The sequence below is a fragment of the Mirounga angustirostris genome, unplaced genomic scaffold, assembly GCF_029215605.1.
Source record: "Mirounga angustirostris isolate CCGP_5_RB_7025 unplaced genomic scaffold, mMirAng1.0.hap1 SCAF_7, whole genome shotgun sequence".
NCBI lineage: Eukaryota > Metazoa > Chordata > Mammalia > Carnivora > Phocidae > Mirounga > Mirounga angustirostris.
The window spans coordinates 127296879-127319719 of NW_026991715.1; the positions used below are offsets into that span (position 1 = coordinate 127296879).

The following is a 22841-nucleotide window of genomic DNA, read 5'->3' on the forward strand; positions in this document are numbered from 1 at the left end:
GTTAACCAAACATTTTTACACTGACAGAAAATATTAGTACATTTCAGAAAAAGATGAATATATAAGTAGCAAGTTTTTAAGTTACATGCTTTGGCAACAGGGTAAACCATTAAGAAAACCTTTACCATTTTCTAACAATGAATCATTTATTCTAAAGATTTTTCACTCCTTAAGTATTTTCAACATAGTTTTTGTCACTTTTCTAGTGGACCACAGAGTGGTTTAATCAGGACATTTTCAAAGTCCCACAAGCTATGATGATAAAAAAAATTATCTCCCCCAAAGATAAATACCTGCTTTGGTTTTGTTGGTGTCTTTAAATCTGTAGAGGAAAAAGTGAAAAAAAAAAAAAACAAAACAGAACTGTAAGGACCATGACTCACATCCACTTTGGGGCTTTTGGTGGCGGATACACACATACACACACACACTCACACCCATAACACAACAAACACAATATTTAACACTTCATTTTTCTTCAAGAATATGTTTAAAGGAATAACAAAATAGATCATATTGTGCACATTCCTTTACCCTTTGGGGAAAATGGAGTGGATAAATTTAAAACAACACTGGCTATTTTCTTTCACATACCAGAATCCTGAGAGATTTTTGATAATAGAAGGCTTTGAATTCCTGCATTTTCTGAGAGTTTGGAATAATGTAAGGCATTGTGTCCAAGAGAATCTACAAGGTTTAGGTCTGCACCCTTTTTAATTAAGGCTTCCACGATATTAGAGCTGCTGATCTCACAAGCCAGCATGAGAGCAGTTCTAAAGAAAAAAGGAGACACCAAATTAGTACTAAGACAATGGGAAGACACTTTCTTGGGAAGTCATTTATCTTGAAAACAAGGAAAAGATGATAAGTGCAGTTAAACATATACACTTAATCTAGGGAATTTGAAATGTAGTGCTAGCGAGGTGAAATTAGGTTATTTTTGTTTTTAAACTTCAGATTAAATCAAAACATTAAACCCATATTAGGTCAAATAACAGAGACATAATCTTCTAAACATAATCTTCTAAATATGATGGAATTTAATATGATTGGCATAAATTATGTCCTCTTTTCACCTCAAGCATTTAAAAGTACCTATACATCATTATGACTATTTTTAAAAGCAGCCAATATGTTTACTCTTGTTTAATTTTGCATGAGAAGCCACTGGAAATGGCCTAGTCACTTTAGTATTCAATAATCTCATCATAGACTGAGGTCTGAGGGAAAACTATTTTAAGTCAAAACAGATTCTGGATTATCAGAAGAGGCAGGAGGGGTGCCTGGCTGGCTCAGTCAGTAGAATATGCGGCTTTTGATCTCAAGGTCATGAGTTTGAGCTCCATGTTGGGCACAGAGTTTACTTAAAAAAAAAAAAAGGCAAAAAATGAAAAAATTACAAGCACTTTATAACAAACGATCCAAAAGATAGCTTTGTTATTTTGAGACTCCCAGAATGTAGATATCGCCGAAATCCCATGATTTCTATTTCTGTGGTACCTTCCATTTTTGTCCCTGGAATTTACATCTGCTCCGTGGTCCAGGAGAAAGCGACAGACCTCACTGTGGCCATTTTGTACTGCAAGCAGCAGTGGTATATTCCCATCCTAGGAGACAAATTCAGATTGATTGTAACTCAGACACCAAATGGCCAGAATTGCAAAGGACCTTGCTCTTTGTACATTTATTCCGGAGCCGTCCTGCCACCATGACAGTTTGCATCCCAACTGTGTACCGTTACATCTCAGCACAGCTCTTCTTACGGAGCTGCACCAACTGTTAGCTTTTCCTCAGAACCTCGGCCTCTTGGGCTACTTGTTCCTTCAGTGACCATCACTCAGTCTGGCGATGATGTGAGAGAGAGGGCAACACCAAGTATGTAAAGGCTCAAGGCAAGTATATCATGTTTATTGAGGAGATGGCTCTGGAGAAATGAAGGACTTGTTTCCACAGGTGGTGGTGGCAGCTTCTTCCAAGCGAACCACATGCTTCCTACCATTCATTCTGCTATTCCCTTCTCAGAGAGTGAACGCTTTCATAACCTGACAGGTGCCAAAACAGAACAGAAATTAAGAGTCTGTCTATTCCTGACACCTGACTAGATAAAAGATCAATGGAAAGAATGATTTAAGATGACAATTGGCATTCCTTAAAAAAAAAAAGAAAATGATGTTGAATCACTGTATTATATACCTGAAACTAATGTAACACTGTATTTTAACTACACTGAAATTAAAATTTAAAAAAATAAAAAAGGCAAAAAAAAATAAAAGAGAAAGAAAATGAGATCCCAACTCATATACAAATCATGTAAGGAAGTTAAGAATTTAAACATTATTTACAACAGAAAACAAGAAAAAATACCAGAAGAATATACAGGTGACTATTTCCACAATCTTAGGGTGAAGAGGTCCTAACTCAAATGATACAAACCATAAAGAGAAGTTTTTGTTCTGCTTTTTCCTTGAACATTCCTCACAAATGGGGTTGATAGTAATTTTTAAGGTAGACGTATTCAAAGAGGCAAAGGAAAAAATAAATTACAATATAGCCAATGATTTAACATGAGGACTTAAAAAAATATAATTACTGCTTAAAGATTGAGTCTCCATTTAAAATAGAATTTCAGACACGTTTCTAAAACGTTATCTCTGTGAAGTTATAATACTTTCTGGTTATAAAGCACTGAGATTCAGGGAGTGGGAATTCGTCCTCAGATTCTATAAACTCACTTAACAATATCCCCATTAGGTACAATGCATATGCATGTCAATTCCCATCCTATGGCAGGAAATTTAACTTTGTAAACCAGGACTGAATGGCATGTATATTTACTCTCAAAATAGTCCAGCAAGGTTAAAATAGTCTAGAAGCAGTCTTCAAAGTTGAGAAACCCTAACCAAGAGTACCCAAGATGACACATGGGAAAGAACAGAAATAATAGAACTTCAATTTAGACTTATTTCTTATTTCTAAAAATCAAGAAAGTCAGCCTTATTAATATTTAGGTTGATGGCAGACAAGCTCAGAAACAAATATACACATCAGGAAGTGCATGTTGCAAAATGTCTTGTTAATGGTTCAGGGACCAGTGGAGAGAATACTTGAATCCATTTGGCAGAAGAGGACCCAGGTTGGAAATCACTAGTCTTGCCAAATGCTTAGGTCTCTAAATGTCTTCGTGACTTTCGGGAGTAGCCCAGAGCGCTCTAGAAACCAGTGTCCATCTAGTAGCCGCCCGATACTCACCAAATCCTTGAGGTTTATGGGGCTTTTGTGCTCGCAAAGAGCCTGCACGGCTGGAAGGCAGCCTTGTGCCGCTGGGGAAGGAAGCAAACACCACAGCCCATCACAACGCTGTTCACACAAGCAGGGATGTCAAACACGTTCAGGACATGGAAAGTTCGCATCCCACCTAGTTTGCCTATGTTACTCTAGTTGCACTGAAGAGCAATGGTATCAGGAAGGTTAAGTAAGGCGTTTTCAATTACTATTAAATTTTGATGTTTCCAGACCTAAAGCCAGTGGCTGCCAGTTGCCCTTATACAAATACAAATACAAATTTTGTAAGGACTTGGCTTGTCCACAACGAGCACTAACAGGAATTTATAAATCTCATCATTCCTGAGTTCGGTCTCAGCGTCCTATTACTTGGAGTTGTGTGAGATAAAAACAGACAGTGAAACAGAACACTGATAAATAAAATTGGGGTTTCTTTTGAGCCCCAAATCAAAAAAGTCTGTATCAAACATCACATGAAATCTGCAAATGCTTATGAGTGCCTCTTAAATAAGAAGCTTACATTAATTAAAATACAATAACCATGACAATTTTTACTGATTGTTTGGCACAACTGATGAATTCTAGATGTGTTCTTTGATAAAACTCCACACGTTTTGCAAACTGAGGGAAATGGAAATTCTAGGAATGATGACAGACAACAGCATCAGAAATAAAATGGCTTGAATGAGGAAAAGGAAAATTTAGTATTTCTTGTGGCAGAAGATAAATAAGATACTGAAAGTCACCTGCATAATGTAAAGCTGTTTTCCCAGAACTGTCAATGCTTTCGGCTGGGCATTTAGACTAGAAGACAAAAATAAATAAATACACATAATAAAATTCAGTTCTGTTTAGTTCATCCTTTTCCTGCAAGGTTATGATGTATCTTATTAGGAAGAGTTTAAATAGGAATAAGCCCCGATTGCTGTGCTCCAGGGCCTACTGGGGAGGTGGGAGGGGGGGGGACTCATTTCCAAGTAATGGTGACCCAGGCAAGAGGTCACCTCTTTGTTGCTTTGGCTGTCCTGTCCTCTCTCTCACACTAGCACCCCATCACCAGCAGATCATCCCCATCAGCTAACACACATGCTCTAGGAGTTCTCACCTTGATCCCATCTTTCCCCCCATTTCCTGCCCTAATTCTCTATCCCTCTTCACAAAACCAACTTTCTGTCAAGAACGGCCCACGTGCAATCCAGGCTTCCTCGCTTTCCATTCACTTCCAAACCCAGTGCAGCTGCGTGCTGTCCTCCAGACTCCACAGAGATGGCCCTAGTCGGTCACCAACAACCTTCATGTTTCCCACAACAACAAACATCTGTGTCCTCCCCCTACAGCAATCCACCCACTTCTCCAAACATTCCTTCCTTTCGGCTCCACACTAGCCTGCTTTCCTGGCCCCTGCTCTGGCCACTCCCCCTCCATTAGCCAAACAGAACCTTGGGGTTCCTCGCTGCTCTCTTCCTTGGTAATCTCATCCACACCCACCAAGAGGCTAATGACTCTCAAATGGAAATCTTAACAATAACCACCACAATAGTGCCTATTAGCTATCACGTGCCAGGCACTCTTCAAAATATTGTTTTAAGGCTCCTCACAACCCTAGATAGATACTATTATCACTCCCACCATCATTTGAGGAAACTGAGATACAAAGAAGTTAATAATTTACTCAAGTCACAGGAAGTGGCAGAGCCAGGATTCAAACCCAGATGTGTTGGGCTAGAGCCCATGTTCTTCTCTGTATACAACAGACACCATCTCTGAGTGCCAGGCTGGATAACCCATTGCCTAGTTCACAGTCCCGCTCCCTGTAGGCACCTCAAATGCAGCCCAGCCCAGACTTCTGGTCTCCTCTCCCTGACGCTTCCCTGTCTTTGTCAACAGCACCATCACCCAACTAGCCAACTAGCCAAAGATCACTGGGCCATCTCTGATTTCTTCTCCTTCCCCTCCGCCACCATGTCCTGTCAATTCTGTGTCCTAAATACACCTGCTCTACTCTCTCTTTCCCCATGATCACCCCGTCAGCTAAGCCAGCACCTTCTCACCCAGACAAGCTGTGGCTGCCTCCCGTGGTCTCCACAGCTTTGCTTTTGCCCCTATTCTCTCTAGGACTAGAGTGATCTTTTAAAACTGAATATCAGTCCTTCCTTTAAAGCCCTCCACAGTTCCATGCTGTGCTTAGAGGAGTTAGTCTGCCTATTATGCCACATAGGCCGGCACCCCATGTCCTTCTTTCTCCTCCTCACTCGTTTTGCCCCAGGCTTTCTTTCCTCCCTAACCAGAGCCTTTCCTACTGGAGGCCCTCTGTAACTTGCTCTTCTCTCTGCTTGAGATGTTTTCCCCTTGGCTCTTTCCATCATTTTCAGCTTAAATATCACCTCTTCCAGGAGGCCTTCCCTGAATATCCACCCCACACTCCTCTCTCTCAGGTCTCTGTTAGTTTTCTTCATGATGTTATGCAATATGTAATGTGTATTTGCGGATTTGTTTACAAGATGGCCAGCTCCATCAGGATAGGGGCTGCTCTGTTCTCTGTTCATGAGCATATATTCAATGCTTGACAGTGCATGGTGCCCACGGGGCACTTGTTAAAAGCAGGGGGGCCTAGCGGGCTCTTGGGGGAGGGAGAGAGTTCATTTGAATTTGAAGAATCTCACAAGACTCTTTGTGCTCATTGCCTTCAGGAGGCAGAACTTTAAAATGGTAGCCACTGGAGAAGAGAAGTCTCTCCAGCAGACAGTAAGAGCAAAGGCCTAGAGAGCCTACAGTGGATTAAGTACAGAGGGTAAGGGAAGGCAGGAGATAACAAGAGTCCCAACACAGAGGGCAGGGGATGCCAAGACACAAATGAAGAATTGGCTAGAGAGGTCCAGGACCCAAGGAAAGCAACCCATTCGTAGGACATCAAAGCCTCAGGTTTTAGCAACTATTCAGAAAGAAGAACAGCAAGTTTGCAAGTTAGAGGCAAGAACAGGCAATGTTAGAGTGAAATGTCTGTCTGCCCGTCAGTGGTAAGAAGAATGGAGATCAAGTTACGACTTACCATGCTTTGGCCTAATTTTAGAATAGCACAAGGAAGTGTTTAAAGGCTTCAAAGATTCCAGAGAAAAACCAACCCATTTGCATAACCAGATATAAAATTACATTAGAGGCTAGAATATCTGGTCCTTGCCCATGAGGATTTCCAGCTTGTCAAGTTCATTCTTCCCGAAAATTAGAGCCAGATGCAAAGTCTGGATAACCAAGCCAGACTGGGAATGGAGATTTAAAATACAAATAAGTTAAAGAAAAAATGAAGGGAAGGCCAAGGGTATGGAGGCAGGATACTGGGACAAGTCAGTGATTTGTCATTTATCCAGAGTGCCGGGTCTCAGAGAAGGCAGAGAAGTTCTATTTTAACCGTTTTCAGAGAGATGCCTCATAATAAAAAACATAATAATAATAATCACAGATGTTGATCTATTTTTCTTGAATTTCACTTCAAAGACCTGTTAAGGTTATGCATTCCCGGCATTGGTGGTAGCTTACATCATGTAATGGAAGACAAGAAGCTGTGTGATCAACAGAGCACGACAAGTTGAAGAATGTGACCACATTTCTGCATTAGAATTGCAAAGCCAAATCAAAGCAAGATGCCGGTCACACACAGCGCTTGCTCGTGAAGGCTGAGGCAGCAGTTCAACAGAAGAGTCTGCCAGGCGCGGATTTTATTGCTCTGTGCTGTTCCTGAAAACCACCGGCTTGCATTCTGACTGGCAACAGAGGGGTGTTACGGTTTGGACTGCTATCGGGAGTTCATTAAATAGTCATCTTTAAGGATTTACAGAGGTCGTCCCACTACATGAGCATTATAAGAGGGCAAGGTTAGCAAACCCAGAAGTTGGCTTGAAATTATAAAGAATAAAACCAAGAACCTAAACAAAAACCAAGAACTAAAAGCTCATTAAAAGTGACATATGAGGAAACAGCAGTTAAAATTCTGTTTCTCAGTAAGAGCTGTGTTCTCCCAATGACAGAAGGAGAGAATACTAGGATACTGGAGATCCTGTATCATAAGGATCTTCAACAGCATGGAAAAAGTTTTTAAAATGGACTACGTAAGGGATACAAGCCTTTCAGGAAAGAAAGTGAGGAGCTGAATGAAGGAGAGAAAAAGGCTGGATCCCAGGAAGACACTCCAAATTCTGATTAGGATCCTCTTCCCTTACCAGCGCAACTGCTATGGAAATAATCTTCTCCTTGGTTATCATTTAAAGAATGATGCCTCTTAGGAAATGCAGTTTCTGGGATGGTATTTAAAGGAGCGTGCGTGTGTTTGTTCTTTCACAGATAAGGGTACTCTTAAATTTTGACATCATTTTAGGTTGTTCCATGTTACCTGAAGGAGCTTCCGGATGCATTCATGGTGGCTGTTCTTGGCTGCGAGGTGTAAAGCACTGTGTCCTAAATGGAGTGAAAAAAAAAGTTTTGGAAAAAAAGGCCACACGTTTTAAATCCCTTTCTTATCTCTGTAAGGAAGACAACTATGAGGAAATAAACTGTTCTCCAACAAAGACGGGATTGTTACTCTTTAGGGGAAGACCTCAGCTTCTTATCTGTAAAGTTCAGTGACTAAAGAGCCGAGAACACAGAGCATCCTGCCCGCTGGGTAATATTCGGGGTCTACTCCAAGTGCCGTTTCTCTTGGGGTGCCATGAAATCTTTTTTTTTTTTTAAAGATTTTATTTATTTATTTATCTGAGACAGAGAATGAGAGAGACAGAGAGCACATGGGAGGGGGGAGGGTCAGAGGGAGAATTAGGCTCCCCGCCGAGCAGGGAGCCCGACGCGGGACTCGATCCCGGGACTCCAGGATCATGACCTGAGCCGAAGGCAGTCGCTTAACCAACTGAGCCACCCAGGCGCCCGGGTGCCATGAAATCTTAGCTAGAAGCTTGCAGGTGACTCAAGACATGCAGCTCAGCTCTGCAACTGTATGTATGCCAAATGCCCTGCATCCACATCAGCCACACCAGGCTTCGACTACCACAGGCCCAGGAACCCAAGAGAGGCTGCCCGTGGGCCAGGCGAGAACATTCTGAACACCCACACACTTAAATCCCGGTTTTGGACCTTTCATTTCCCTCTCCTCCAAATGTGCTCCAGCCCCTGCATGGAAATTACCTTGAGTTTTCAGATATTCAAAATCCTTCTGTGGAAGAAGGGAAAGAGTTGTAAAACCAGTAATACACTATTTAAGTGGCATTTCTTTATGTTCCCTTCATAGAACGTGACTCCAACAGGAGGCACTCCGATGCCTCAGCGGTCAGCTTTAGGAAGTGCTCGTGCTGGACCCAACTCTCTCCACTGCCTAATGGGCCTACAGAATTTCTATGGAAGAGGGGCTGAGGGGCAGCCTCCAGGCAGAAGGCCTGGCTACCAGCCCAGCAGGCTCCCACCCGAGGCCCTTCCCAGCTGCTCTGCGCTGAGCCTGGAATCTCTCCCTCCGGATCACCACACGGCTTACTCGCTCATCTCAGATGCCGCTGTAAGGGTGCTTTGGAATGGTGTATCCCCTGACCTCCCCTTTTAAAATTCCCATTCCTCGGCCACCTTTTTAATCCTTACTCCCTGCTTCATTTCTGTTCTTCACAGCACTGAGCACCTTCCCACACTCCCTTCCCACCCCAACCCCTCCACACAACACACACATCTATGGAGATCATTGTTTTTCTTTCCCGACTAGACTATGAACTCATTGAGGACAGGAAATTCGGACTCTTTCCCTGCTGTGTCTCTAGTCCAGCACGGATGATGCCTAGTAGGTTCTTAATACACACTTGTTAATTTGAATTAGAAGGTATAGCTCATTCCAAATGTCTGGGGAGGAGGTTTGCGGGGAAGAACCAAAATTACCACTGCTAGCCAACCTAGCACACATAGTCAACTCTTAAATTCTCCATTTTCCAAACTTTTTGGCCAAGATACGCCCAATGTAACACCTGTAAACAACCCATACTTTGGGACATGCTTCAAAAATGGTTTCTCAGCCTCAGCGCTATTGATTCTTTAAGCTGTGTGTGTTGAGGGGAGGGAGGTTGTCCTATGCATTTTAGGGTAATAAGCAGTACCTCTGGCCTCTACCCATTATATGTCCATTTGTGATGATCAGAAATGTCTCCAGATGTTGCCAGATATTCCTTGGGGGCAAAATCACCCCTGGGGAGAACCATGGGGCTTAGAAACAACAATTTCTTTTATATGGTGGTCCAGTCTCCAAATATCATTTCTCCTTTTTGAAATAGTCTTCATGGGGCACCTGAGTGGCTCAGTCTTTAAGCGTCCACCTTCAGCTCAGGTCATGATCCCAGGGTCCTGGGATCGAGCCCCGCATCGGGCTCCCTGCTCCTCGGGAACCCTGCTTCTCCCTCTCCCACTTCCCCTGCTTGTGTTCCCTCTCTCGCTGTGTCTCTCTCTGTCAAATTAATAAATCTTTTTTTTTTTTAAGATTTTATTTAAGAGAGAGAGTGCGCACACATGTGCTCACATGAGTGGGGCGGGGAGGGGCAGAGGGAGAAGCAGACTCCCCGCTAAGCAGGGAGCCCGATGCAGGGCTCCATACCAGCATGTGGAGATCATGACCTGAGCCAAAGGCAGACGCTTAACCGACTGAGCCACCCAGGCACCCCCTGACTATAAATCTTTAATTATTGGAGTAGGAAATACATACAAATTAGAGGGTTTAGGACCCCAGTGAGCTGTACAGAAGCATGTGTGAGGTCAGAAGATCAGATACCTTCTTTTCTGAGACCAGCTGAACTACAGGATTCTAAGGGCATCCGTGAGGGGGGGTTGTTTAGGTGGTGCAGAACACTGAGAGGCAGGAATCCCTCCAACCTCTCCCACATGGATGAGGATGAGGAAGGTTGGCAATGGAGACCCTTGGAAGCAGAAAGACAAACCTCTTCTCTTCCTCATCCTCCTTTTACTGCATGAGAACCCCTCCTTCCAGGATGTATACTACATCATAGTATGAGTTCGGTTACAGTATGCATGAAATAGGCTTCGGTGGGCTAGCCTCGCCCCCAACTATCATCTGTACCAGTGTTTCTAAGGACAAACACATTCTGAGTTCTAAACAAATGCCTTACAGATGAACTTTTGGAAGCCATCCCGATTGTAAGTAGAAGATTGTTTATGTCATGTATGCAGTGCGTTAGCTTTCGTCTATGCGGTGGACAAAAGCTGTTCTACATAAAGAGCACCCATTGGAAAAAGACACAATTCTCCAGAGACAAGATAGTAGGGAGGTTTAAACAACTCAGCATAAAATAAACAACAGGGCTTCATTGCACTCCAAGTGTTCTAGTCATACCTGGAAGTAAGTACTGTGTTTCTAAAGGAAACACAATTCTTTTATTCCCTGGCCCTATGCGACGTTTTCCTAAACCAGGAGAACGACGGTATTTCCCATTCAAATAGTCTCAAAATCCAAATAATACATCATTCCCTGGACATTACACTGAAGCAAGAGGTCTCTCACTCCTAAGGTTAGAACAAAATCCTCTTTCCAAATGCAAAATTTTCTGGAGAGAATACATTATATTAGTGACAGACTCTCAGTGTAATGAGACAGTGTATAAGTCTGGCCCCCATTCAGCTGTGGATCTGTCTGGAATATCAGGAAACAATTTCCCAAAAGCAAATAACACGGCAACCCTAATTCAGTACATTCTGGCAGAACTTTGCCTGTAAGTAAAAAGACCAGTGTTATTTATAAGTCAAGAATCATGGGCTATTACAGGTAGTATAAAAATCCTATTAATGAAAGGAAGTCTGAAAAGGATGGCCCAGGGGCACCTGGCTGGCTCAGTCGGTAGAAAGTACGACTCTTGATCTCGGGGTCATGAGTTTCAAGTCCCACACTAGGTGGAGAGGACTTAAAAAAATAAAAATAAAAAGTAAAAAGGATGGCCCAGCCATTCTTGCCATGGAACACCTTCTCCCCGCCCCCCATCATCTCAGACAATAAGCCTTTATTCAATTCTTTAAGATCACAGGATTATAAAATGGAGAAGAATTAACTAATAGAGGAATTATTGATGTACTCTTCAAGTGTATGTGAAAAACTTTGAAACTAATGAAGTCAGAAGATAGAGATAGGGCTAACAAGGCCAAAGTCTGAAAAAATCACGGTTTTAGATAATATAGAAACATTTAGAAAAATAAAGAGAATAATAACTAGATAAGATTTAAAATATTTTCTTAAAAATTAGAGTTTCAGAATGCGGACTATATTTAAACAATAAAAGTATAAATTTGGTTCTTATTTATAGTTTTATTTATTTTTTATTTGTTTTTAAACATTTTATTTATTTATTTGACAGAGGGGAGACACAGCAAGAGAGGGAACACAAGCAGGGGAGTGGGAGAGGGAGAAGCAGGCTTCCCGCGGAGCAGGGAGCCCGATGCGGGGCTCGATCCCAGGACCCTGGGATCATGACCTGAGCCGAAGGCAGACGCTTAAACATCTGAGCCACCCAGGCGCCCCTTATTTATAATTTTAAATATATTTAAACATCATTAGTCATAGTAATCCTCATCTTTTCACCATATTTTCATTGCTGAGGCACAGGTCCGTTTACCTTGTTATATATATCCCCAGGAGAGGATCCGAGTATGAAAGACCTATTTACAGCCACTATTTTTACTATTAGATATGGAATCACCCCTTAGTCCCCCCAGTATAGATTTGTATAGCATTCCATATGGAATTAAAAGACTTGTTTGTGTGTGTGTATACCATCTGAAGTATTTTTATGGCCAGGTTATGCTGATGGCTGTATATGGTTGACCTTTCTGACCACCCATACACAAGTCAACAGCAAGTAAAGTACGACAAATCATACAATCGTTTTTTCATTTTTCTTTGTTCTAAATGAAAATATGAAATACACTTTATTGGCTATAATTTGCAGTTACAGTTTAAACGACCCATTCTCTAAAGTGCCTGAGTTTTAAGATGGCTAGATATTACTTTTTGTGTCTTTACATGGTATCAAATCTGAGTGGGATTAGGGGGCATAAAGGAATGGAAGTTCACCTAGAAATCAAAACAAAAATTAAGCCAGCCCTTAGAAACCCCAGAGAAAAGTAAGGGCTCTCAAGCATTCCTCCTTCTGAGGACTATGCATTCTGATGTTTCCATATCCCAGTTCTCACTCTCCTAAGTCTCTCTTCTGTGAGAAAAGACGTTTTATTTTGAAGGTTAAGTGTGCAAAGGGATCAGAGAAAATTTAAGATATGGGTGTGAGATACAAAATGCACATTATCCTCCAATCTCTGTCTCTACCTCCTTGTGTAACAAAACCTTCGATATTTTTAACAGGACACGTTGCTGCCCAGAGTTCCCAGCTTCCCAGAAAGCCGAGTGTGGCCACAGATCACACTCTGTGCAATGAGATCTAAGTGTGTGTCATTCGTGGGCTGTGCTTGCCCCTCCCCTTTGCAGCTGCTGGGGCGCAGATTCAGGGGAAGCCGCCTTGGGCTATGAGGACCACAGCCGCACCCTGGATGGTGGAGCAACAGAGGTCTGTATCCCTCACAGTGTGGAGCTGAGCTGCCATACCGATTTGGGGCTTTCAACTGAGAGAGAGAAAATTCTATTTGTTTCAATCACTCTTACTTTGGTATCCTGTCCCATTGTGTCAAATGTATACACTCATGAATAGAGGGTGTCTGAAAGCAGATGCTTCAGAAAAGCCCTGATAACAAACAGAAGATTCTTTGGTCTTCTTCAATCTTTTTTTTTTTTTTTTTTTTAAGATTTTATTTATTTGCGAGACAGAGAATGAGAGACAGAGAGCATGAGAAGGAGGAGGGTCCCAGGGAGAAGCAGACTCCCCGCCAAGCGGGGAGCCCGATGCGGGACTCGATCCCGGGACTCCAGGACCATGACCTGAGCCGAAGGCAGTCGCTTAACCAACTGAGCCACCCAGGCGCCCTGGTCTTCTTCAATCTTCTGTTAATGCTTCTGTTCAATCCTGCCTCATCCTCCAGGGTGCTAAATGCAGGCACCACCACCCCCCACTCTGAAAAAAAGCCTAGGAGTCAATTTTACTATTTATCCGGGAGAAGTGCTTTCTAAAGAAACAGACAGAAATGCCAATCCCTACGTCAGTGAAGAACCAGAGCAAGCAAAATAAAAGATGCTAGACAAATAACATAGGTCCAGCTCAGAGATGGCGCTGTGGGCTTAGGAGCTGGCTTTCCTACGTGACCACGACACACCCGTGTGTGGTGGTCAGCAAACAGGCAAGTAAGGAATGGGGGGAAAACTGCCAAAACCAAAAACGTAAGCCATCAGCTTCTACCAGTGTTTGGGTTTTCTTTTTCTGATTTGTACAATGAAAGCAGCTGGCCTGGTGATTGTAAAAAACATAAAGATGTGAAACCTTTTCAAAAGTCTCATGTGTAAAAGATAATAAAGGTGTTGTGGGTGAGGAGCAATAATCGTGATCATCTAGGAGCCACACGCAGGGAGCCCTCACGGCGTCGTGGGCCCTGGGACGCCCACACTGACCTTGGCGCTGAAGCCTCAATGGCCATTCCTCTAAAATGATGTGACCCGGGGCGCCCAGGTGGCTCAGGTGTTAAGCGTCTGCCTTTGGCTCAGGTCATGATCCCGGGGTCCTGGGATCGAGCCCCACATCGGGCTCCCTGCTCCGCAGGAAGCCTGCTTCTCCCTCTCCCACTCCCCCTGCTTGTGCTCCCTCTCTCGCTGTGTCTCTGTCAAATAAATAAATAAATAAAATCTTTAAAAAAATAAAAAAATAAAATGAAGTGACTGCTGTTGTACTGGAATCATACCCAAGGCCTTATCTTCTGACAGTGATTTGCTCATAAGAGTGCTTGTAAAGCATCCATAAAAATTCTCTGGTCAGACTTCCAAATATTTCATGTGGAAAGATAGTTGTGAAAAAAAAAATAGATGTTAAGAAGCCCTTTGCTTCTTGGGCGCCTGGGTGGCTCAGTTGGTTAAGCGACTGCCTTCGGCTCAGGTCATGATCCTGGAGTCCCGGGATCGAGTCCCACATCGGGCTCCCTGCTCGGCAGGGAGTCTGCTTCTCCCTCTGACCCTCCCCCCTCTCATGTGCTTGCTCTCTCTCATTCTCTCTCTCAAATAAATAAATAAAATCTTAAAAAAAAAAAAAAAAAAAAAAAGAAGCCCTTTGCTTCTTAAAACCTCTTTTTAAATCTAGTCACTGGTTTTAAAAATAGGAAATTACACCAGTTCAGTCATCCTATAGCCTTGGTGGATAAATCTAATAAAAAGGGTCAGTGTAGTATATTTTGAAAGCAGTTTTTTTCCAAAAATTCTACAGGGCAGTATGATGTATGGTTAACAGATTTCTGTACCAGTTCTCAGTGGGTGTTTGGATTGAAGTTGGCCATTTCTCAGTAACAATGTGGCAATATTTAAGTAGGTTTACTAAAAAGACAACATCTCTAAGAGCTGAGCCATTTAATTCACCCCTAAACCACCATAAAAGGTGTTTTGGATGAATGATGGTCAACTGAGGCATGGTGACTAATGGATTGTGCTTTTCTTTCTTTCTTCCTTCCTTTCTTCTTTCTTTCTTCCTCTGTCTCTTTCTTTCCTTCCTTCCTTCTTTAAAGATTTTATTTATTTATTTGAGAGAGAGCATAGATGAGAGGGAGAAGCAGGTACCCCGCTGAGCAGGGAGCCTGATGCAGGGCTCGATCCCAGGACCCTGGGAGACACTTAACCAACTGAGCCACCCAGATGCCCCTGTGCTGTGCTCTTGTGAGAGAGAAAGATGGGGGTAGGTGATAAAGCAACTGGGAGGACACAGGCATGGGCAGTAAAAGCCATCGCATTTACCTTGGTTTTTTTTGCGAAGGACAAAATCTAAGGAGTGTTGTTCTGAATAACACAACCAACGTCTCTATGCACATTTTCCTTGCAGCTTTTTCCTTTTGTTCCTACATTCTCTTTGCATGCTTTCAAGAAATCATGAGAAGTCAGTGCCTCATTCAGTAAGCCCGAAGACCAAAGTGCTACCCTCACTGCTAAAACATGTTAGTGGGGAGGGAAGTGATTGGTGGCTCTAAGACATTTTTATGTCATTGAATGTTTGGACAATGTTCTGGGCCCACATAGTGCTGTGGAGTCCCACCAATTTCAATCAGGGTTAAAAAAAACATGGAGCGTGGCAGTGCCCACGGACCGGCACAGAGAGCAACTAGGATGAGTCTGCAGTGTCCCCTCCGGTGTTGCTTCTTGGAGGGTGGTGTCATCTCAGTCATCAAGGCACTGGGCGCTACACTGGGGTGTCCAGGTCTCAAGGCCCAACACTTCATTAGACTCTTAAAAACTGAGTTAGGGCTCTGGTAGGAAATACAGACTCTACCCAATGTGTCATGTGGCACAAAAACCTTAGAGCTTTAAGTGTCCGAAATGATACTAGTGGAACATTAAAAAAAAAAAAAAAAAAAAAAAAGAAGGCAGTCTGTAGACTTTATTATGTAATGTGATCTCAACTATATAAAACTCTGCCAGGGAAAATCTGGAAGGAAATGTAGCAAAATAGTAAAAGTTTCCTTTTCTTCTTAAGAGTAGAAGCATTGGTAAGGGATGCCTGGGTGGCTCAGTCAGTTGGTTAAGCATCCGACTCTTGGTTTTGACTCAGGTCATGATCTCAGGGTCCTAGGATTGAGCCCCACAATGGGTTCCACGCTCAGCTGGGAATCTGCTTAAGGATTCTCTCCCTCTCCCTCTGCCCCTCCTCCTGCTTGCACTCTCTCTCTCTATCAAATAAATAAATAAAATCTTACAAAAAAAAAAAAAGAGTAGAAGCACTGGTTAGCTTCTCTATAGTTTTCTGTATTTCTTTAATTTTCTACCATGAACATCAGAGAAACATATTTTTCCCTAGAACAAAAAGACAGAGGGGAAGAGACATTTGGTTATGATAGAGATAACTAGACTCCTGACTAATATATTTCTTTTGTTAAAGATTTATTTCTTTATTTGAGAGACAGTGCACGCAAGCGAACACGTGCACGGGGTGGGAGAGGGAGAGAGCGAGAGAGTCTTAAGCAGACTCTGTGCTGAGCATGGAGCCCGATATGGGGCTTGATCTCAGGACCCTGACTAATCTATTTCTTAACATCAAATGCAATGAAATGAATCTGTATTATAGATCTAATTTATTCACTCTAAGCTAATTCCTTTAGATTAGGACTTTCCTAGACAGAAAACTCCATCTACTTATGATGACATACTTCTCATCAAGGGTATTTTAGCCAATCGGACTGCCCTTGCCTGTATGTGGTATGACTTTTAAGGTAATGACAAACTTTTAAAAACAAGCAAAATAACTAGGTCTTGGGATCAAGGATGACTTTAATCAGTGCAACATAAATTAGTATTTCCCTTAAGGTAGTCACTTAAGGAAACCATTCTTCCATAGGTATTAACATTTCTCAAAGTATTTTTTTTTTTTGGAGCTTTCTGTGGTACTGCTCAGGAAAAGCATTCTGTTACTTCAATCACTCTCTATTTTTGACCAAAAATGGTTTTACCAGTTTGATACCTCAGTTATCTGACTTAACTTCAAGTGGCTTTTGGCCTGTCCTAAAAAAACAAATCTGTTCTCAAAGGATAAAGATCCCCTAACCCTGAGATTTAAAAAAATAATGCCACAGGGCGCCTGGGTGGCTCAGTTGGTTAGGCGACTGCCTTCGGCTCAGGTCATGATCCTGGAGTCCCGGGATCGAGTCCCGCATCGGGCTACCTGCTCAGCGGGGAGTCTGCTTCTCCCTCTCCCGCTCCCCCCTCTTGTGCTCTTTCTCTCTCTCAAATAAATAAATAAAATCTTAAAAAAAAAAATAATAATGCCACAGACTTTTTGAAAATAATTCTGAAACAAGGTCCTCCAACCATATTTTGAGTAGTAACAGCATTCTCACAATACCTGACTGACCTCCCCTGTCCAAGACAACTACTCTGAGGTGGCCAGTGTGTTGGGGGTTGGAAAAGGGATCCTTCATGGATTAATGCAAAGCCTAGATAAAGACTATGGAATAGACTGATTTCATATTCCAGTAAAAACTAACAAAAGCCTTGTAGAAGGCATAGGTTCTGAAGTACAATAGAGAAATGAAAAGCCATCAGTAATTGCTTTGGTCTGGCCAGCAGGGGCAGAACCCCCAGCTGGAGACCCCAGGGACTCCTTCCTGTAGAACAATGTTCATAAAAGATATGACTACACTTTCTTCTCTCTCCGTTTGCCTTGTTCGTCATCTATCAACACTGGCTTCACATTAGAATCACCTGGGGAGCTTTATAAAAAATGCCAGTTGGCTGGCAACCTTCAGACAATGGAATCTGAATCTCAGAAGACAGAGCATGGTACAGATGTGTGGGGGTTGTATGTGTCTATACTGTTTATTCTTTTCCTTCCATTCTCTCCCTCCCTCCCCCTCCCTCCAGTTCCCAGGTGACTCAGATGCACTGAAGCATGATAAGGGGTGGGAACCATGGGCAGCTGGTCCAGATGAAGATCATGGCTTCTGTCTACAGAGCTCATCTCAGCTGGCTGACAAAATGAGCTCCTAAACAACACACTGCATTTCATCACCTCATACGATGATTCGTAAAAACAAAAATTAAGAAATATTGCCTGGTCCATACATATAGTCTTAGAAAATAGTAAATATGGAATAAGAAGCATACAGTTTCTAGTTGACTGACCACATACATGATGAAAACACCTGTAAAGGCACAAAGGATGAAATCACGGCAGAGCCTAGTCATTAGCGGTGATTCTAGGTTCTTCTTTTGGTGTATCTGTAGACTGGAAATTTTCCACAATGAATATGTCTCACCTTTGTGATACCTACTCGTGTGCTGGCCTGTTGACTTAAGAAATAAAGACCACATACCGGCAGTATCTTGGGCAGTCACGTCCACGCCATGTGTCACCATGACCCTGAGGCACTCCACATGCCCTTTTGTAGCAGCAAGATGAAAGCTGAAAAAGAGGTAAACACAATTGCCTTAAGATTTCCACTCTTTGGAGTTCATCTCCAACAATACTTTTTGCCTTTTCACGTACACTTTCTCTCACTTGAGCTCCACGACCTGAGGAGGTATTATTAGCAAACTCGCTTTAAAGATGAGGAAGCTGAAGCTCCAAGTGGTCTGATAATTTGCTCACCGACACTTTTTATTAAGTAGTGGAGTATGGGAGCTAGATCTTAGGTTTTCCAACCCACAGACCAGGCTTGAAAGAGGTAAGATTCAACTACATCATTCATCTCTTTAAGAAACAACAGTGTCCAAATTAGATTCAATTCCTAAATAATAACTTATCAATTTTTTTCTGTTGTCTAGGGCTTTCACCAAAGCCATTATTTCTAAGTAACTTACTCTATAAAGAGAAGTCTAAGTCAAACACCGGTCACGGTTCTTGGACAACATCAGCGTCAAATGCACTGTTGTGTTGTAGCAGAGTAACGGTAGTTGTACACAACTTTTGTTAGTGGCTAGTGTGTGCCAGCCATCTTCTCACTTTTATACATCATCTCTTTTCATTCCCGTAACAGCCTTTGGAGGTGAATCCTATCACTGTCTCCATTAGGTGGCCGGTGTCTATACCCGGTCAGGTGCAAACAGCATTAAGGAAAGCCCACAGTTGGGCTCCAGTATTCACTGACACTTGGGAGATCAAACCATGCTCGGCATGTATGGACTTGCCATTAAATGAAGGGATGACTTCCAAATGCCATACCAATCATCCCTGGGGATCCCAAGGGTGAAGGGCACTTCTGTGGACAGAAGTAAAGCACAATTCCACTGGGCATTCAGGCCCAGAGGCTGAGAAGGCCAAAAACCTTGGGAAGGTCTCCTTCCTATAGAGGGAGGTTAATGAGCCTTCCACTTCTTCCCCTGCCTCAGTTCTATTTGTGGGAGTTACTTTCTCAGGATACTTGCCATGCGGCATCCTACCTGTGAATTAACACCCAGGTTATATTTTTTTTCACAGGACAGGACCTCTAACTGGGGTCCAGGTCACACCCAAATAGCAAATCCAAGACCTACACCAATTCAAACCCCAGTCATCTTGACCCCACACCTCTGCTCTGAAGCATGAGGCTAAGTGAAGGTGGACAGATCAGCAAAGGAGGACACGTCAGGTCTAGTTGCAAATCAGCCATACCTTAGCTCTGTATCTTTGGGAAGTCAATTTACCTCTCTGAGCCTAAATTTCCTTTATTGTAAAGTGTGGGGATTGCGTCAGATGATATCTGATATTTCCTCCAGCTCTAACAACCTTCTGTTATTTTAGCTTAATTGGCTCTAATCACACCAACTATTTCTGCCTTTGTGCATCCATTTATGTGTCATGTTTCCTTACAGCCAAATTGACTTTGTGGGTGATTCCACAGTACGGTCAAACTTTGATCATACGGAGTGACTTGGAAACGTGGTAACTTGTTTAAATGGAATTTCTGGTTAAATACAACTCAACTAAAAGGACCTCTATAAAGGCAGTATAATATTACCTTTGCTTTCAGCATTGTTGGGCTAACCTAATTTACAGTAAGTGAAGTTCACCTTTAAGCACCAAAGAGTTTCTTTTAACTGATCTGGCTGGAAGGTCTCTAAAATTTTTTCAGCATTAGTAACAGTGTATGTTACATAATTTAATTGCCCTTGAGGACATGAAGTCACCACTATGAGCCTCAATTATTGATCTCTGCCCTCAAGGCTATTAATCTAAATGCCCCAGATTATTAAGCCCTAATATTCATTAATATTTATCTTCTTTTTTTAATGTCTGTGTGTTTGCTTCTAAGATGTTCACTCTGCCATCTCCTATGACCAGGGGAGAACTAAATCAAAACTATCTGGACAAGACAGCCCTATCCTATGCCAAAGATAAAAGTACCAGGATTAGTAATTAGCATGCATGCACGTGCGTGCACGCACACACACACATGTATATAGATATATAACTTCTGGTTAAAGTACAACATATCACAATTATATAGCCTGCTCAATTTCCACAAATGGAACATACCCATTTTATCTTCATATAAGGAAACAGAACATGGCCAGAGACCCAAAAGCCCTCCTTGTATCTCCTGCTAGCACTCCAGAAAGCTCTCCAGGTTTCCCTTCTAGTTACTAACCCCTCAGTGCATGTATTATTTGTATTTTTTCTACTCTGAGGCTTCTTGGAGTGTCTCTGGGTTGCACACAGTATTTCCGGGGGTTGAAATTGCAGACACACATGATAAGGAAGCATTATTGTAAGTCACTGCTGTACACTGATAGATGGAGTCTGACAAATGTGCAATGCTATTCTATGGATGTAGGCTTTCAGGATCTTTATTTAGAACATTAACAAGAATTGTAACAACAAGAATTCTAACAAGGCAGAAGAACTAAGGAGTTAGGAAGTTGGGTTCAAAACCCAATCCTATGATAGAACCTTTCTTAGACATTTCTTTTAAAAATAAAAGCCCTTCGGGGCACCTGGGTGGCTCAGTTGTTAAGCGTCTGCCTTCGGCTCAGGTCATGATCCCAGGGTCCTGGGATCGAGTCCCACATCGGGCACCCTGCTTGCAGCTTCTCCCTCTTCCACTCCCCCTGCTTGTGTTCCCTCTCTCGCTGTGTCTGTCAAATAAATAAATAAAATCTTTTTTAAAAATTAAAAAATAAATAAAAGCCCTTCTATCAACCCATCTTTGATGGCTATAACACATTTTATTGACTCCAGTTAGTTAAGGTTTCACTGCATATACTTTAATAAGTTGTGTGTGTGTGTGGCTTCGTTTACCCTCTCGCATTACAGTTTGGATCAGGCAATAACTTTTTCCCTCCATCTCTTCTCCTGCAGAATATTGGGTTCTACTGAGAAAATAGAATAATGAGAGTCCTTTCACAATTTTATCTTCATATATTTGACCTAAAATTTCAGCACTCACCCCTGTTACAGATAAAATGAACCAAGTACAAATAATTAGAAATAGCAGATTATATGAGGACAGATATTCATGCTTATACTTTTATACTGCATAATGTTTTTAGCTGGTAAAATCATTCTTAATTATTGTGACTCAAATATATGATTTCAAGGTGTTTCTCAGAGAAAGGGGATGAGCATGAAAAGCAGAAAAGGGAAGAATTGATCATTTTAGCCAGAAGCTTCTAATTTATTTTTCCAGACAGACAAGGAATTCCACTATGTATCATCATTCTGATTATATATTTCCAGGAAATGCACACAAAGCCAAGAAACACGACACGTAAGTTTGCTCTTAGGGAATATTTACTAATGCTGTGCATCATCTGTTTGCCCCTCCAGATTTGCCTTCCACTTTTATCCCCTGGGTCAGTGGTCTTGGAAGCAGACCTTTTATGGACTGCATCCAATAGGCTGCCTTATCCTCTGCCTTCTGGTTGAGTTCCACTAATGGGAGGCACTTAACAAGAGATAGGAGGATGAGAAGAGAGAGTTCAGGGCATTATCCTCTCTACTCCTTCCCTGCCAGGCCACACAGTGGCCGTCACGGCCTTCCTCTACTTCCTCTATGAAGTTCACGGCTCTGGGGGCCAGTTGCCCCAAAGCTACAGCTGCTGCTGTCTCTAGGTTTTGGGAACTACTCTCTCTCTATGCCCCTTTAGGTTGGGAGGGCAGGGGCACGAAGAAGGGGAAAGAATGTTGAAACAGATTCCCACTGTTACTGGTCCAGGGCTGCTTTCCCAACCCCGCTGGTTTAATCCTGACCACAAATCTGTAAATAGTTCCTTTCCTAAAGAGTCATCAATGATCCTATCTGAGGGTGTTGTCTCCTACTGGGAGCCCAGATGACACCAGTGACACCAGGGTATTCTCTGTGTAATCATCCTCAGGATGAACTGTTAGGTTCCTCTGGATATTATTTGATTAAATATTTACAAGCGCAAATTCGGGCTTTTAAAAAAATGTTTCACCCCACATGTAATTAACTACTCAAGATATTTGGGCATTTTGGCTAAAATGCTTTGATGGGAGAATGTGCCAAATTACTTTAGTTATGCAGAATATGATATGGGACTTTAAAAGAGTCTTCGGATATAATATTAGGCCAAAGTAGGAATCGTTTTAAAAGGTTCAAGAATATACCTCTCAAAGGATCAGAGAAACAATGGACTTGAATGAAAGCCACATGCAGTCCAGAATACTCCGCCATGCAATAAAGAAATGTTAAAATTCAGATTTTAAACTGGACTTGGTCTTGAAAGAATAACCAATACCTTATCCACAACACATATGAGCACATATTTGTACATGCTACAGCTAGGTTCTCAAATTGGGAAAGCCTTCATAAGTTCTAGGCACATATCCTGTGAAATAACAAGGTTCTTCAGTAGTGAATTGGAAGTAAAAGAAAGTTTAGTAAAATCTTCAATACCATATTCTATCCTGTCTCTGACTATATTCTATACAGTACTCTATACAATATACACTAACTATATATACTACTCTATACTATAC

General features: G+C 42.2%; 1 protein-coding gene across 7 annotated transcripts in view; it reads right to left on the reverse strand.

The window, feature by feature from the left end:
* RAI14 (retinoic acid induced 14) overlaps nt 1-22841 on the reverse strand; it is a 139719-nt gene that overhangs the window by 17079 nt on the left and 99799 nt on the right. For all 7 annotated transcript variants that reach the window (XM_045862576.3, XM_045862600.3, XM_045862592.3 and 4 more), the window contains 7 exons: nt 18238-18326; nt 7667-7731; nt 4029-4086; nt 3250-3320; nt 1501-1607; nt 595-773; nt 294-322 (listed from right to left, as the gene is read on the reverse strand). In XM_045862576.3, coding sequence (XP_045718532.2) covers nt 294-322; nt 595-773; nt 1501-1607; nt 3250-3320; nt 4029-4086; nt 7667-7731; nt 18238-18326 — 598 coding nt within the window. The remainder of the gene's footprint in view (nt 1-293; nt 323-594; nt 774-1500; nt 1608-3249; nt 3321-4028; nt 4087-7666; nt 7732-18237; nt 18327-22841) is intronic.